The following is a 17,524-nucleotide window of genomic DNA, read 5'->3' on the forward strand; positions in this document are numbered from 1 at the left end:
GGTAGCTTGATCGTTCCCTTTTTGCTAATCTAGCACATGACCTCCATCAAAGTTACTCGAGTTCACGAACCACGAGAGATCGCCTGTCATATGCCGGCTACACCCACTGTCTAGAAACCACTGAAAAGGTGAGGATGACTTTAAAAAAAAGATCCCATACTAACATCATTGTTCCCGGGGAAGGAATTTGTTAGTTTTTCAGAACTCATGAGGTTAGAGAAAAGTTTTCCAGTTTTCTTATTAAGATTATTAGCAACCTTTAATTCATTTTTTCTTAAAGAGTTTACAAGTATGTTGGTAATGATCGAGAGCATTACAAAACATACAGGAGCTTACAGTTTGTGTGACAACACCAAGAAATTCCTTCGCACCACTCTGAGTCGGAATAGTTTTATTAAAGCCTAAGCCTCTTTTATCTCCATACTGACGACAATTCATGACACATGAGTTAAGTGAATTTCTCGAATCCATAGATAGATCGGAAGTTTTTCTTACCTAATTCAAAATCCCAAGAGTTTTGTTGATAGTGGATATAGAATGTCCAGTACCTACAACATTTTCTTTATTAATTCGAATTTTTTCATCCAATTTATCCTGGAGGGTCTTTTCCCTTTCAGAAACTTCTCGAAGATAAGAATCTTTGATATAGATCTCACAGCGAAGTCCATCGATAATTCTTTTTAATTTGTGTTTCTCATGACAGAGCTTATCGATCACCTTCATTAGATCAGTACTAAAATCAACATCAATAGTTTCTAGAACACACTTGGGATTTGGTATGATCTTTACTGGTGATAAGTTTTTTGAGATTTCATCTCTGTCCATAACTTCAGACTGCTTCAAACGCAGACTTATTAGGTCTTAACGTGTTTGCCTGCTCTGATACCAACTGAAAACGCATGGGGTACCAAGATACTCCACCAACTTTTTTTAGGCAATATGTATGGACAAACTCAACACAACTCCGAGAGTAAAAACTCAATCAAGGAAAGTTCCTAGAGTTATATCTCTATTTCTCTCGTTGTTAGAATGCTTACAGAATTGAATCCGTGAACCTAACTACAAAGAGAGTTCTTGGACGGTACCAAAGACCAATGCCCAAGGATCAATCAAGTCTTTTCCAACTAACAAGGTTGGATCTAGATAGTTTGATTGATCAACGCACAACCTGTGATATTACAATTGTAGAGATAAACAATATAATGTGGAAAAGAAATAACACAAACACCAGAAGTTTTTTTAACGATGAAACCACAAATGCATAAAAACCCGGGACCTAGTCCAGATTGAACACTACATTGTATTAAACCACTACATACACTAACATACTGCCAATTAACTTCCGTCTGGAATGTAGTTGAGCCATAAGAGAAAATCCACCAATAAGGTATAGTCGCCTCCTTACGCCTCTTGAATCTCGCAAGACTCTGCGCAATTGATTCCCTTAGCTGATGTCACCCACAAATAATAGTTGCTTCAACCTCAATTGAAGACTTTAAACCAAATCTTCCTCCCATCGATTAAACCTATATTTGATTTCCTGATTTACGATCTGAATGGATGATTAGATCAAACGATAGATCCATGTGATGAAAAATGATAGCAACTTACACAAAAGTATGTCTATCCTCAAAATCCGGACTTATGCAACTCAAAGTGCAACCTATATTATTATTCACCTCACAAGTATCAAACTTGTGCAATCAACAAAGTATGTGATGAAGAGACTCTGTTGATTATTATCTATTTTGATCGTTGGAGGAAGCTCTACAAACAATCATGATCAGGATACTCAAGTTCTCAAGGTAAAAGATAACTGGACCTGGCTTCACGAATCCATACGAAGTCTTTATAGTCATTAAGAGCAACCACAGTGGACGAGTAAAACCATAAATTTGGTCCAGAAACCAGACACAGTCGAACGGACTAAAGAGTGAAACCTCGACTGAAACCAAATTTCAGACTATATTTGGTCTCAAACCCAGACAACCAAATTTAGTCGAACGAAGTTATAAAGTACGTTTGGTAATAGGCGAGCTTTTAACTTACGTTTCATATGAAGCGTATGTACATTCCTCGTGCCATTGGTGAGGTGTGTATGTAATTTACGCGTCTATTGAGTGTTGGTAAAATGTACGCCTGATTAGGCATTGGTATAATGTACGCCTTATGACAGACGTTGAGTATAAGTTCGCCCCATTAAGACGAACAAAATATATATGCCCCATTTGATGCGTGCGTAAAGTTCACGCCCCATTAATTGTAACAAACTAAATAGCACATGCTGAAATTGTACATTTTTAACATGACGAAAGAAGTTGTTGGAAATATATGGTTACATACGGTGGATACATAAAACATCAAGATTAATGGTTCTATCAATCTTTCCTTTAGGTTGTAGTTCTATCGACTTGACTTGAAGGTGATAAGTAGGTCACTTTGTGGGGCGTTAATTATACACACGCCCCGCACCCGACGTTTGTTAAGTCTACGTTCAACAACGGACGTAATATTTATATACGCTCCATCCAGGCGTGCATAATACCTACGCCCCTCAGCAAACGAACGTTATATTTCCGCTCGATCAAATATAGTCCACCACCGTAGCGTAGCAACACGGACTAAACCCAATTTTTTTTTTTTTTGGTCTTTGGTTTTGATCGGACCACTGCAGTTGCTCTAAACCCTAAAAGGGTTTTTAGAGAGGACGACTCTAAATACAACTAGGACACAACAAAAAGTAGTATCGGGATTCAAAGATCCAAGTTTCCAAGAGTTACCCTTATATAGACTTCAAAACTTAGGTTGCTTTAGGTTTAAGTTAAGATAGCTTTGGAACCAAGCAAACAATATCCACATGTTGATGTGAGAAAACGATTTGTTGGTTTTTTGGGAAAGTGAAGAGACGACCGTTCGGGCGGGGACCCTCGACCGAGCAAATTGCTTGAACCTTTTGCAAACAGATGCACTGCACGAGAGTGCTTTGAGTTCGAAAGATCAATTTGTAGGACTCCGGCCTAAACCAAGAAAATGGTCGTCCCAGAGTCAATTCAGTCATAAGAGAGGATGGGTCGGTCTGTAAGAGGGAAGATGAGAAGTATGTGTGAGATCAATGATGATCAAAGGATTGTGAATGGTTGTAGGTTTCTGCAAATAGATGAAATGCTGGGTTCAAATAATTTGGAATTCTGCTCTGTTGAGAGTGATTGTTCAGGTGAGATTCAGTCGAGTCTCTTCCTTTCCGAATAAGAAAGTTCTTGTGTTAATTCCCGTATATCTGTGTTCTTGTTCAATCATAAATTCATGAACTTATTTATATTGCCAGAATGTAGACACATTGATCTCCACAGTGTGACGGTTGCTTGAGTGAAAGAGTGAGAAAGTGGGAGATCGTGGTTTAACCAGTTCCATGTCGTGCGAAGAATCGGTTGATCGTCCATCCACTACTTTGCTAACTTCCTCAAACGCTTGCACGACTTACTCACATCTCTCATCGTGGATGGACACATGTCCGTAGGCCGCCAGAACAAAACCCTAGTTAATATCCCCCCATGTAACATGATTGATGTCTCATGATTGTGGAGTCTGCAAGGCAGACGTGTATTTAATTAGTCAGTTGTTGACTTGATTAGACGATGAGTCTTGATATTTATGAGTCGAACATGATTGACGAATGCTCTATAACTCATAGATTGAGAATATCTGTTGAGATAGATGTATAATTCTCGAATAAATGTTGATAGTTGGATCAACATGGTAAATATTAATAGTCTGAGCAAATATTGCTCGTTTGACTAAGTATTGCATATTGATAGTTGAATCAATATTGATAACCTGGGAAAATATTGCTCGTTTAAGGAATAATTAAATATTAATGGTTTAATCAATATTGGTGACCTGAGCAAATATTGCTCGTCTGAGCAAATATTGCTAGTTTAAAGAATTATTAAATATTGATAGTTGAATCAATATTGATAGCCTGAGCAAATATTTTTCGTCTGAGCAAATAATACTCATTTAATGAATTACTAAATATTGATAGTTGAATCAATATTGTTAGTGTGAGAAAATATTGCTCGTTTAATGATTATTGGTAACACAACCAAATAAAATATTGGCAGTTGGACCGAATATAATTAATTAGAATGTTGATTGCTGAATCAACATAAAATATTGGTGTTTGAACCTGTTCAGAATTATGCTTTGCATATCATTTGATCTGAAACCCTAATTTTGATCGATGGCTGATCAATTGATGATTTATTGAAAAATCAATGAGTGAGAGGGACCGCTACAAGGGATGATGGATCCACCATGTAGTTCCGAGATGCTCGAATGAGCAAACACCAAAGTCCTTTGTAGACCAGTTGGTGAAAGAATGATTAAATGCTGGTTTAATCATTTATTAAAATAGTGCTCGTTTGAGAATTAGGTAATAAAACCTAATTATGGAGAGATGATGGACCGACCAAGGGGTATAGAACCGACCATTGGTGGTCGTGGGATCAACTGATGGTCGTTTGATCAAATTCCAAGTTGTTTGGAAAGAGTTTGAACCCAATATGAACTGTATAAGACAAATTAGGTAAAAAGTAGGAAGATGTGTGGGACCGGCTCCTTGCAAGCTAAAGGGCCGACCTTGGTCAGTCAAGGTGGCATCATCATGTCACGATATAGCTCGTGGCTCAATTATGTGAGTTTTGATATCTTCTGACTGCGTTCGAGCAATATTTTGGATTTTCAGAAGAGTTTGATCTAACTGAAACTCTCAATTTTGCTTGAATAAGAAAGTAGAACTTTGCTCGTGCGATCAATATTTTAATATTTTCTGTGGGAAGCCTAATCGGTCATGTGAACATTTGATTTTTTTTGCTTTTTGGTAGTTTGAGCAATATTGGTGAAATATGGAAAATTTTGGGTTTTTTGCTCAAACGAAGGAGTCTCATTAGATGAGAGAAGAAATAATAATAAAATAAGGATTTAGAGAGGCCGTGGGACTGGCCACAGCTAGGGCATGACCGGACGACTGGTGGTATTTTCACCGTGTGAGGAAATATGGAGAAACTAAGAGTTTTGCTCGAATGAAGGAGTTTTCACGAGATTAGGAAAAATAATAAAATAAGATAAATAAATGGAGAGGCGTAGGACCGTCCACGACGGCATGAACAGCTGGTCGGTCGGCTTGGTCCCCTAGGCGCCTCTTTATTATTTTATTATTATTATTTTTATTCCCTATTTTGCATAGGTTTCCTCGTTCGTCCATATTTTTGAACGCTCGTTCGTGCATTATTGTTAAGTACACTCGCACCATTTTCTTGGGGATTACTCGGTGGTGGCCGATGGTTATACGTTCAAGGTAGCCGCGAAAGTCTTCATTCAAAGTTGAATATTATACTAACCCATGGAATTCTACTGGGAAAATCCAGAATTGAAGTAACGAAATATTATAAAGAAAGTAGAATATTTTCTAGGAGTTCAATTGATTAATTTTGCGACTAGAAATAATTGATTGATGGCTCTATACTAGCAGGCACGCTGTCTAGGAGCATTATAATTATTCGAAAATCGAGGTATGAGCTAGTTGAAGCGTCATACTCGTTTAAAATGTTTTATTCTGTAAAGTCAGGGAACATTGCGATATCCTGAAGACGGTATTGCTTTATACTAGTGATTAATACATCTAGGAGCCGTCCAATCATTTCGATTCTATACAGAAGTGAATACTGAAATTGCTTAGCTGATGAAATATGTTGTGGTATCAGTTGAGAGACTGCATATCCTGTACACTCAATCAGAAATCATCGCGGCATGAACTTTCATGCTTAGATTCTGAAATATAAACTTCACATACGTGTCTGAAGTTGGTCAGAAATATGCAAAGTTATGATTTGACGATTTTAACCTTCGTCAAAAATCCATCATCAACACCACCGTTAGATGAAAGATTTTAATCTTAACTACATATACAAGATATACATTATGGTTAGGTAAACAGTAACCGAACCGTGTATAAATATTATGTTCAACATGGTTAGCCGAAACTAGCCGATTTGAACTTAAAAGCTTAACACTCATTTTCGGCTTCACTAAGAAATTAAGATTGAGTCACAATCATGTGATCAATTGAGTCTAGTGCTAATTAGAGAAAAGATAAAATGCAAATTACTTCATAGAGATAATTTAATCGCACTTGAACCATGATCAACACAGTTTGTAATGTACAAGGTACAATTACTTGAACCGTTCGTGAATCAGCTGAGTCACAGTATGCGGACCAGCTTGCAATCTCATATGCAATTAACGAGTTCTGGAGTCAACATAACTTTTCAGTTGATAAACCGGTTTGCACACTTATGCAATTACCAAGTTCCGTACTCTTACAGAACTTTTCAGTTCCCGTACCGGTTTGCAAACTTTGACCAACTCAAAGTTCCGGAGTCTACAGAAATTTTTAGTTCATGTACCGGTTTGCAAACTCTTAGACCTTTGACGGTTCCGGAGTTTACAGAACATTCATCTCACGTACCGGTTTGGGTACTAAACTGGTTATAGAACATAAAACTGTTTTGGTTCGCATACCGGTTTTATTAATTTTACCCGGTTCCCTTACCACAGTTCCATAATTGTTTGTATACGAACATACAAAAATATCTGGATCATTAAACAAACAGATTTTCCCATGATGTACATACGAATATGCATATCACACAAATCTGAAAGTCGATATATAGCGACTTTGCTACGTCTACGAATACATGTAATACGGCCTCAGACATGTAACAGTTTTCTCAGATTTTAAGACTAATAACACTGTTTTGTATTCCGAATATAGTAGTTTGATATTTCTCTAAATCAATTCCTGAGTAACAACAATGACACTTATCACTGTTCCAGCCTAATTTCAAATGATAAACTTGAATCATGATTTGGCTCTGAACAATAAATTTTTCTCCACCGAATTTGATCAAGTATGAAAAAATGTTTATTAAGCTTAGTCATTATATCTCGAGAAATTCGTAAACTAAATAATTAGTTATCGACTCGAAATTCTTGTCTATGCAAGCTAGACTAATTAGTTATGCGACAATCGTCTCAAGATAGAAAAGTGAATATCACTTGAGATGTAGGTGGTTTAGTCTTCACTTACCTTTTATTGATGAAGTTCTCCAAAAGCATCGGTTGATAGTCACCTTCAAACGGTAGAACGCAAATGATGACTGGCTCATTTTCCAACTCCACTATCCTAGACCGAGACTTAACTAATTGCATACTAGAAATCAAGATATAGTTTTGACAACTAAATTTGAAAACAAGCTGTATATATCAACACTTGGGAGTTCGACCGCGCAATGCTCTAACAAACTCCTCTAGTCTTTAAACTAATCCTTTTGGAAATTTGTATGGAATCTAGAAGTCTCACAAATGATTAAGCTATTTCTCTATAAATAGCTTCATAATGCTCTAACAACAAATTATAAACTCAAAGGGATAATAAAAAACATCAATACATTATGTACTTTTAATGTAGAAGAAGAAGAGACAGTGGATCACCTATTTCTCCATTGCCCTTATGTTAAATTGTCTTGGAAATTAGACCTTAATCTTGAGATTACTCAATAGCTCTACTAAATTGTTAGACATATGTACAGAGTGGATACAAACCCTAGGGATGAAATATCTCTAGAATGGGTTGCTACCAAAATGTGGTTTATATGTAAATAAAAATGTAACAAAGGTTTTAAGAAAAATTGCAATCTCCTATTCAATTGTCTTTAGAAATCCAACGATATATCCAATTCTGGTCTAAGGAAACAAACGGTCCTTGGACGACTCCTGATAGATATAGTCTTAAAATCAATGTTAATGCAACATAGATTTCTGTAACCCAACCTTCTAGCTTTGCTTTAATTATTCATAATTATACAAGTATTTCTGAAAGAGGGGGAGCAGGAAAATCTGTTGGAAATAATGCATTTTCGGTTTCTCGAAAAGCATGTTAGTGCGACAAACAAAAATACTAACAAAATAGAGAGTTAGAAAAACTTTTCGGATTGGGTTGATCGAGGCGAGGTAATCCTATTTCCTTAAAGACAATTCATCCCCGCATACGATGCTCACGATTCTACGAATATCGTCTCCCAAGAAACAACAACCACGCCTTGTAGTAAGTAGAACTATAGTACTAATCGACCGACGAATATTAACAATTACCGTGATCTTAAATACGACATGACTCTTGACACTTTTGTTTCTTCAAAACCATGTTTAAATCTCATACAAAACTAATACAAGCGATGGGTATTTATAGAATCAATAGTGACTCTACAAGGTCTCTCTTCATCCATAGACGACTCTCCATATCTAACAGTGACTCTCCATAAAACTTGTGCACCAAGTGTCTTATGGGCGAAAATGCATGACTCTAAACACACCTGTTGGATTTTAAACTTTGAAAAATAATTTTCACTTGCATAAATAATTTTACTCAAAATTCCAACACCATCAACTAGTTCAGGCCCCCAAGAAGCATAAGTTGTAGGTTTGCTACGGGCAACATCATCGGAAAAAGAAAAGAACCTGGCCAATTTCAGCATAAGGGGTTGATTGTGAAAGCTTAATCAAGTTCCTAAATGGAAAGCCAATTGTTATTTCTTGGAATAGCCGAACTTTTCGGAGGAAGCAGATAAATTAGTTAAATCTTGTCAAAACTTTTTAGAAGAACTGAAAATACAGTGGCAAATCAATACTTCTTTATATAAAGGGGAATGATAATGCTTACGTGTCGAAAGCAGATTCAATCTTAAGTTTGCTGTAAATATAGAGGCCCACGTCAGCACAGCAGTTTATGCTACAGAATCCATGCGTCTTTTGGTTAAAAGACGTAACCTAAAATAACTGTCTCGGACTGTACGAGAAGGTACGCTGCTCTTGCACGCCTTTTGGATTCAGACATGACTATTCAGTTACATATATATTGCCGAATGCAAATCACTTATCAATACAACAAAACCCTCTTCATGGTGATCGAAGAAATATTGAGGATTCCCAACACTGCCAAACAAGTTAGATCGTTTTCCCTCTTCATGGTGATCGAAGAAATTTGAAAAGATATAATTCTGCCAAATGGCTTTAATGTAAATTACGAATTCTTTAACAAGTTGTGGGTTTTCTGAATTGGATATGTTTTTGATGATTAGGTCAATTTAGTTGGAGGTTACAATGATGCTGGTGATCACGTAGAATATGGATGGAGTTCACTGTAACAATGCTTCCATGGAGAGTAACTGTGTGTGGAACTATTTTTTGCCAACTCTGATGAATATGGAGACACTGTTGAGGAAATAAAAGGGATATTCATTATAGCTCATACTTACATAAATTTTCTGGACTAAGGTTTGTATACAATGAATTTTTTTAATCAGCATTTTAGGCAAAGTTGTGACAACAGTTCTAAAATTAGATTATGGTTAAGGTAGGAGATGGTTTCATGTTTATCATTATTGTTGGCAGTCACCGGAGATGGTCTTATTGAAGAGATCGGAGAGGTAAAATGGTTAAATTGTAGCCTTGTAGGCTTCTACAGAAGAAACGCGATGAAAGTAGAAAACAAGTTTCTATCACATGATTACTTTCTCTCCTTTGTACAAGTTTCCATCATTGTCTTTCGGAGTATGGTATTAGGCTTCGACCTGTTTTCCAACTATGTTGTGAATGCATGTTTAGAAAGTGGGGCAGTATCTCAGGTGCTTGGTTAGATACATGAATTTTACCTTTTCCAAAAAACGAAGTGGAGTATTATGTTTGTGGTGGAGGTGTCGGGAATGTCCGTACCCTTAAACATCAAATACGGCCCTAATAATGAATAAGGATTTGCTCTAAATAGAAGTAAAATTATATATTATGTTTGCAATTTCCTTTGATCATATTTTAGTTAATTGGTTTCACTGTTCTTTGTGTGTAGTTGTTTGATGCCAGTCAAAGGAATTCTTGGAAGCGTTTAGTAATGCAAGAAAGGTTAGGAATGATAACTCTGCCAAGATTTCTTAGTGAAATTTTTTGATGTTTGCATCTCACATGGTTTCCATATTCATCTTTTTTTGTTTGTACGTGTATCCATGGGGAGGCCGTTTTCACGTTGTTATTTTGTTGTATGCAGTTAGAAGCCACCTAATGGAATGATCAAATGTAGTTTAGATTACTGACCAGGAAAGGAATTTGCGATGCTTCTATTATGTGCAGGTATGGCAGACAAGGTCTATTAGAAAAATAACAAAAATTTCTCAAAGATTCTTAATTAAACCAAGTTGTCATTCGTTTGCAGGTGTGGTTGTGATACCAAGCACAATTGAAAACCACTAACATATACCGAATACTCCATCAAGCCTGTAACAGAAGTTGGATTTAGAACAATGACGATTTTGTGATAGAACTAATTTCCAGTTAAAGTTTATGTAGGATTATATCTGTCTTTTCGGACAGCAGATTATGCTGCAATGAAAACAATGAGGTAAGCTTTCACAATTTCAGTTTCACTGTCGCGTGGTATGTCTTTGCTGCTTTTTACTTCCCGACCATCTAACACATTGTTCGTTTATCATATTAATATCCAACGATAATGTTCCATGTCTTTGTTTGTGAAGGTATTTATGGGAATCATGAAATGTGTGCTATGCTTATGCAGTTTCAACAAAGTATTGGTCATTCAACCGTAAAATGAATGCTATAAAAAAGAATCGTGTATATGAATCCAATTTTGTCCAAAGTGAGATATTTTCTACTAGCAGATTTCAGTATCCAAGTACAATTAGTAGGCTCTTTGAGGATTGATGGGTATTGCTACGGCTTCTACCAAAAGTGATTTTTGTTCCCCTATAATAGTAGTTAACGCCATTCTTCGACTAAATAAAAGGTAGTATCACTGCCGTGCATATGCCTGGAAGGCGCGAACTAGATAATGTTAACAGGTATATAGTAAATAATGGTTACTAATTACATATAGCAAAACCAAGAGAAGATGGAGGAAATTGAACTGAAAATTTAATCGGAAAATGGGTCATTTGTCCAAATATTTTTAAATCACGGTTCAAATGGACCAGTAAAAAATAGTTTGGGTGAAATGGCCAAAAAAACAATAGCAAGGATGAAACTGGATTCATCCTAGCTTAAATTTAAAATATAGTAAGGATGAAACTGGATACATCCTGTGTAAATTAAAAATAAGAAAAAATATTTAAAAAATGGACACGATGAAACTGGTTACATCCTGCCTATTTTTACATTTTTGTCCATTTAAACAATATCAAAATCTAACTGTCCATTTCATCCAGGAATTGTTGATTTTTATCTTTTTAACCAATTTTGTGAAATTTAATTCACTCAACTTTTGCATTCCTGGGTTTACGTTGGACATGTAGATTAAACTGAAAATTTTCTAAGTGGCATGTTTCGTTTGGCAGATTATATGCTGATCATTTTGATTCCTGATTTTTTTTTTGTTAACTGACCAAAGGAGCAAGGAATTTAACTATTGTTCTTATGATCGGAAAACCGTGAAGCAATTTTATAATACTAGCCTGGGCGGGCAGAACAGACCTTGTACACTGATAAAGGAAGCAAAATCTTTTAACAATATTTTGGATTCCGAAGACATATTATGCAAAAACTATTAGTAGACAAATCTAATATTTTGGATCTCACATATTAGATCGCGTTACTCATGATGTAACTGAGGTTCCGCCAATTCTTGATTTCCTTTAATGAATATCCATTTACAAACTAAATTTTTTATCAAAAATAAATAAATAAAAATAAAGATTTGGTGCATTACCGCGTGATTCTTTTAATGAATATCCATTTACAAAATAAAAAATTTATCACTAGATTACTGTTGCAGCAGTGAAGACCGACGATGAAAGGGAACTGCTTTTTAATAAAATGATACTGAAACTGATCGATTTCAATCGATCTGATGGCTATTTTAAAGAAATTTGAACTGTGAATCTGTTTGTTTAATGATGTTTGACTGAAATCTGTAATCAATTTGATTGATGATCCCAAGTTTGAGCTTAATTTCATGAAATTGTGATTTCCAAAAAGCCAATTTCAGTTTCTCTGCACAAACATTGTGATGGACAAACTCGCCATTTTTTCATCACTAAGGGACTCCTCCCTTTGGTCGTTGTCCAAAATAAAAAAAATAAAGACCTGGTGCATTGCCGCGTGATTAAAATGGGACAGCAGCAGCAGCACATTCCAAGGCCAAAAGCGGCAACTGCATTGATAATTGGAGAGGACTGCGTCTCCTATCCCCCAACAAAACCCTAAAAGAGCCGAATAACGCCTCCAAGCCCCTTCATTTCCTCTCCTGGCACTCACCATATAGCGGAGGAGAAGCATCCAAGACCCTGTGAGTAAACCCTTCTCATCGAAAATCTCTTCTTCTCATGGCTCGGACGAAGCGTCCAAACCCCTTTCTTGATAATCCACCAAGTGCTTCAACTTCAGAAGAATATGCTGAAAAAGGAGGAAGAGGAGGAGCTGAAGATGAGTCTGGTTCTGATGATGTACTGAGGAAATTTCATAAAGATGGGGTTGATTTTGGTTCTGATAAGCTCCCAAAAAAACCTAAATCTAAACCTAATGTTGAACCACCAGAGCCAAAAAAGTTCAATGCAGAAAGGGTTTGGAGTGAAAAGGATGAAATTGTGGTTTTGGAAGGCTTGAGGGACTGGAAAAACAAAGGTAAGACATGGAATAAGGAAAAAGGTTGGATCCCTGTTAATGCTCTTGGTGAATTTCTTAATGGTATTAAAGAATCATTGCATTTCTTTCCTGATACGAAGACTCAATTGTATCCAAAAATTCAAAAATTGAAGATTAGATTTTTTAATGCCATGAAGAACAAGTATACCGATGGTGATGAGGATCCTGTTTTTGAGAAACCTCATGATATTAGATTGTATTTGATTTCGAAAGATATTTGGAGTGATCTTTACAAAAAAATGAAGGAAATGGAGGAAAAGACTGGGAAAAATGCTGCTGGTGTTAATGTGGAGGTTGGTGATGGTAATGGTAGTAATGTGAAAGCTAAATGGGGGGAGCTGCTTGCTAACTTACCTGTGTCGGGTAACTTACCCAAGTTTGGAATGAAAGAGTGTCTTTCGAAGGAGGGTTTGAAATTGATTGGTGATTCTAAGGTCAAGGAGTTTGAGAAAAAATGGAAGAAATTGCATGCGGAGGAGCTTGATATGAACTTGAAACGTTTGAAATTGATGCGAGAGACGATAGAGGCTGTTTTGGGAGCTGTCAAGGCGTCAAAGGATTAACTTTCGCGAGGTAATCGGTAATGGGAATGATTAATACATACCTAATGTATATGCAGTTAGTACCGGTTAGTTGGCTTTCTTTTGCTATTATAGAATTTGGTTAGTCAAGCAAATGTTTGGATTTTGAAAATATGAAATGTTTGATTGTCTTTCTTTTTTTTTCGGAATTGTTTGAGATCCACTGGAAACGATTGATCTTAAGCTTTTTAAAGTATTTAAAGTATTAATTCAATTCGAAATTAACATTCACTAGACCCGACTCATCATCAGTTACTCTTGATGGAACAGACAATTACTGTCACTCCGCATAACAACCTAAAGTTGTAGCGACAGTTCCCCTTCTTACCTATATACATACTGAATGAGGAGAAGAATGAGTGCTCACAGAAGTTTTTGTAAACATATGGTGGATTCTCTCCAGATATCTTGGGTGAGGTTTTCGTTTGTTTAGTCAAAATTTGTATGTATACTGATGGCTAAGATGATGTTGGATGCTTATGTCACCAGGAGCTGCTATTCCGAGGAATATGCAGGTATAGAGATGTAGATTGTCTCTCCCCAGTTTCTACATATTTTTGGTCAATTTTACGGTGTTGAGGACTAGGTGGTTACAGTTTTAGTGAGTGTTAAGCTGAATGTTAAGTTAAGTGGCCACAACACATTACATGTATGGGCATTGGGCCATGCAGGCTTTAAGATTTCTGTGTAACGTCTTCTTTGATGTTGTGTCAGGTGATTCTTCGTTTAGTATTCATGTTTTATTGATATTACACTGCAGACCCATCCTCAATATATTAATCAGGATATCGACACTTGAGTTACTTCTTACAGAACACACTTTTGATGACTTTTTTAGGAGTCTTGTCAAATTTTGCCATCTCTTGTAGTATTTCTTTACATGTTACAGTTATCGCCACTATGTTACAGCTTGGACGTTTGTTGGTATTTTCTCACTGGTATGGTTTGTCTCGTCAGTTTTCTATTCTATGATGGTGTGTTTTATGACCCCTTTTCTTGTGCATGAGCATGTGGTTGTTATTGCTAGAAACCCTGAGAAGTTGACCGACCAGAAGGGGTCTGACTGAGTTGGTTTTAGAGCAGTACTTCAAGGTAGGTCAAATCCAAGTTCTTACATATTGCTGTCTTCCTTCTGCCTCAGTACTACTCAAACCTCTTAGAGCAAACTGTCTCACTTGCCGTTTCTTGTTTGTTAGAGATACGGGAACTCTTCAACATTTTGTCTCTTGTGAAGAGCCATCTGGGTGATGGAATTATGCCAATTGTCATGTCTTATGGACTAGGCCAGAGCCGTCTTATGGACTAGGCCAGCTAGGCTGTTGCATAGAGCCTGCCTCAAATTGTTAGGGCTCAAAATTTCTAATGTTTTTTACAGTTTGGTTTTCGTCTGTTTGTTTTTTTTGTTTTACCATATAGGTGGTGCTCTGACATAGTGTCGGCCCCTGTTCTTGTTTTTTTTTTGAAGCATCTGTTCTTGTTGATAAGTCATGCTGTTATTGAAATTCGTTCGTTTTGTATTCTTGTTGATAAGTCATGCTGTTATTGAAATTCGTTCGTTTTGTAACCACTGTGTACTACTTTCCAATTTCATTTAGCTAATACTTTATTTTCATGTTTAGTTTCGGGCCCAGGCATATTATTTGAGACCTACTGCTCTCTTTTATGAATCCAACTTCAAAATTATAAAAGAAAATTGGATTCTCCGTAGTTTGGTGCCTAGATTTTGTCTTAGACTTTAAGCTTGGTACCAACATTGTTCCATGTAAGAGTTTGGTGTTTGAACTGTAGATTGACATTGATTAATTGAATTTTCAAAAAGTAAAATAACATAAATATAAATTATGAGAACGTTAACTTATTACTAACGCGTTTTTCATTGTCACCCGAACCTTGAGGAGTCTTTAACGAACGATAGAAATTTGAAAAGGGGAGAGTACCAAGTACACCACTAAATTTTTCGTTTCAAAACCTAATAGATAATGCCTTGCATGAGCTTTACAGTCAATATCATTAGATAATCTTTAATTGAGATTCTTGAATCACAAGAATGATTAACCTACAACTTGCTTATACTTCAACTGTAAAAAATAAATCGATATAATGCAGAAAACAAATAAAGCAAGATACTAAAAATTTTGTGAACGAGGAAAACTACAATGGTAAAAAAAACTCTGGGACATCGCAAATTTAAACACACATTGTATTAAGCCGCTACAAACACTATCCTTCTATAATGACTTTGGTATGGAATATAATTGAGATAGAATGAACCGTCCAGGATACTATACTGCAGTTGTTTCCCTAAGCCTCATGATTAAAGCAAGAACCTATACATTTGACTCTCTTGGTGATGTTCTTTATAGGCCTAGGAGTTGTTCCATAATCGTATTCATGAAGTCTAGCGCTACCCTGCCTCAAACATGACAGAAACTAATTTACTATTATTAGATGATAAATCAAAGTGCCAAAAATCTTTCATTAGATTTAGACGAATTTAAATCAAAAGATTAGGTCTACTTCTTTAATATTCTAGAGAATCATAATCAATCTAGCTCATAGGCATATCAGTCTTAGTGCTAGAGCACTACTCGGTCGAACTCGCAAGCGTTGCTATCTCAAGCTTGTTTGTCAAGTTTAGTTGCCAAAACTATAAGTCTTGATTTTTAGTCTACTTATAGCTAAGTCTAGGATTAGGATTGTAAGTGTAGTTGAGAATTAGACTTCACGGAGTTCATTGATTGAAGACGAAGAACTACTAAGGGGAGCTTGTAGAACTTCATCAACAAAAGGTATGTACAGACTTGAACTCATCTATTACTCAAAAGATTTGAGACAAAAGTCGTATAGCTATATAGACTTCAATTATACACATTTGATATTTCGAGCTGAGTTTAACTCGCTTATATATTTCTCTAAATATGTGTTGGTAAGCTTTCGCTTTAACCAAGTTCATCTTATATTCTTGACGAAAGTCAAAAGATGATCATGTGAAAATCGGCTTGTAACATCTTACATGATTTGTGTGAGACAGTCATTTGATGTAGACTCAGAATGTTTCGTATTGATCATTCGATCACTTGAAAATTGCTTTAAAGCTAATAGTGTCTGTAGCTGCTTAATACAATGTGGTGTTTAAATCTGGACTAGGTCCCGTGGTTTTTCTGCATTTGCAGTTTCCTCGTTAACAAAATTTCTGGTATCTGTGTTATTTCTTTTCCACATTATATTTGTTTTGAAATCACAGTTTGTGCGTAAGTTCAATCAATTGTGAATCCAACCTTTGGTTGTTGATTAAATTGATTGACACTTGGATATTGGTTTTTGATACCGTCCAAGTTATTTCTTATATTCAATCGGGCTCGCAAATTGCTATTTGTTTGATTGCAGATTGAATTAAGAAATTGAGCTATAACTATTGGATATTATTTTCTTAAGATTGAGTCTGACTGTCTAGTTGATTATCTTGAAAGTATATTGGAGTTAGTCCATACAGATTGCTAAGCAATATATTGGGTGTGGTTTTTAGACCCCCGCTTTTTCAATTGGTATCATAGCCGGCAAACACGTTTAAGACCTTATAAGTCCGTGTTTGTAGTGATCTGACTCTATGGATAGTAAAGTCTCGATAAACGCTTCACCATGATTTAACTCTGATCTTAGAGAAAGTTCTGAAGAGCTGGTTATTCTCCACAGGAAGTTGGATGAACAAATCCGGATCAATTCTGATTTTATTGCAGAAATTGCAAAGTATAAGGATTTGAAGCCTGCCAAAGTTCCTTCAATGGATTTGAATAACCCCTTTAATTCTTCTCTGAAGAATTGTCGCAAGTCAGTGGATAAGCGAGGTTTAAGCTTTGTGAAACCTGATGGGACTCAGAACTACTCAGATGAGATTAAAGATGTTGGTCCATGTATGTTCTGTGATTCTCAAAATCATTTTCAACATACATGTACATCTTTAAGGAAAAGTTTAAAGGTTGCGAGTAATCTTCATAAGAAAGCTGAACAACTGTTTACTTCTCTAAAAAGGTGTAGAAGTCTAACAAGAAATTCCAAACGGGATAGTATTGTTAGTATGGGAGCTTTTGCTCTAAAATCAACATCACCCTTTCAGTGGTTTTTTGATAGTGGATGTAGCTGACATATGTCTGGAGATTTTTCGTGGTTTGTGAGTTCAAACA

The 17,524-nt window shown here is 36.1% G+C and overlaps 1 protein-coding gene and 1 long non-coding RNA gene across 2 annotated transcripts; both read left to right on the forward strand.

Moving 5' to 3' along the window:
• The first annotated feature begins 9,203 nt into the window (after positions 1-9,203).
• Positions 9,204-10,556, forward strand: LOC113277815. Its single transcript, XR_003325150.1, has 5 exons — positions 9,204-9,393; positions 9,511-9,545; positions 9,962-10,014; positions 10,157-10,239; positions 10,322-10,556. It is a non-coding gene; the product is annotated as an uncharacterized LOC113277815 (long non-coding RNA).
• A 1,714-nt stretch (positions 10,557-12,270) lies between these two features.
• LOC113282737 (probable transcription factor At1g11510) lies at positions 12,271-14,826 on the forward strand. The gene is made up of 3 exons (XM_026531801.1): positions 12,271-13,335; positions 13,614-14,435; positions 14,540-14,826. Exon 1 carries the CDS (start codon positions 12,444-12,446, stop codon positions 13,323-13,325), a length of 882 nt encoding a protein of 293 aa, XP_026387586.1. The 5' UTR covers positions 12,271-12,443; the 3' UTR covers positions 13,326-13,335; positions 13,614-14,435; positions 14,540-14,826.
• Positions 14,827-17,524: the final 2,698 nt, after the last annotated feature.

This window comes from Papaver somniferum, chromosome 5 (assembly GCF_003573695.1).
Source record: "Papaver somniferum cultivar HN1 chromosome 5, ASM357369v1, whole genome shotgun sequence".
Taxonomy (NCBI): Eukaryota; Viridiplantae; Streptophyta; class Magnoliopsida; order Ranunculales; family Papaveraceae; genus Papaver; species Papaver somniferum.

Coding starts and splice junctions, on each gene's coding strand:
- LOC113282737 (XM_026531801.1), top strand. CDS start 12,444: ATGGCTCGGACGAAGCGTCCAAACCCCTTTCTTGATAATCCACCAAGT.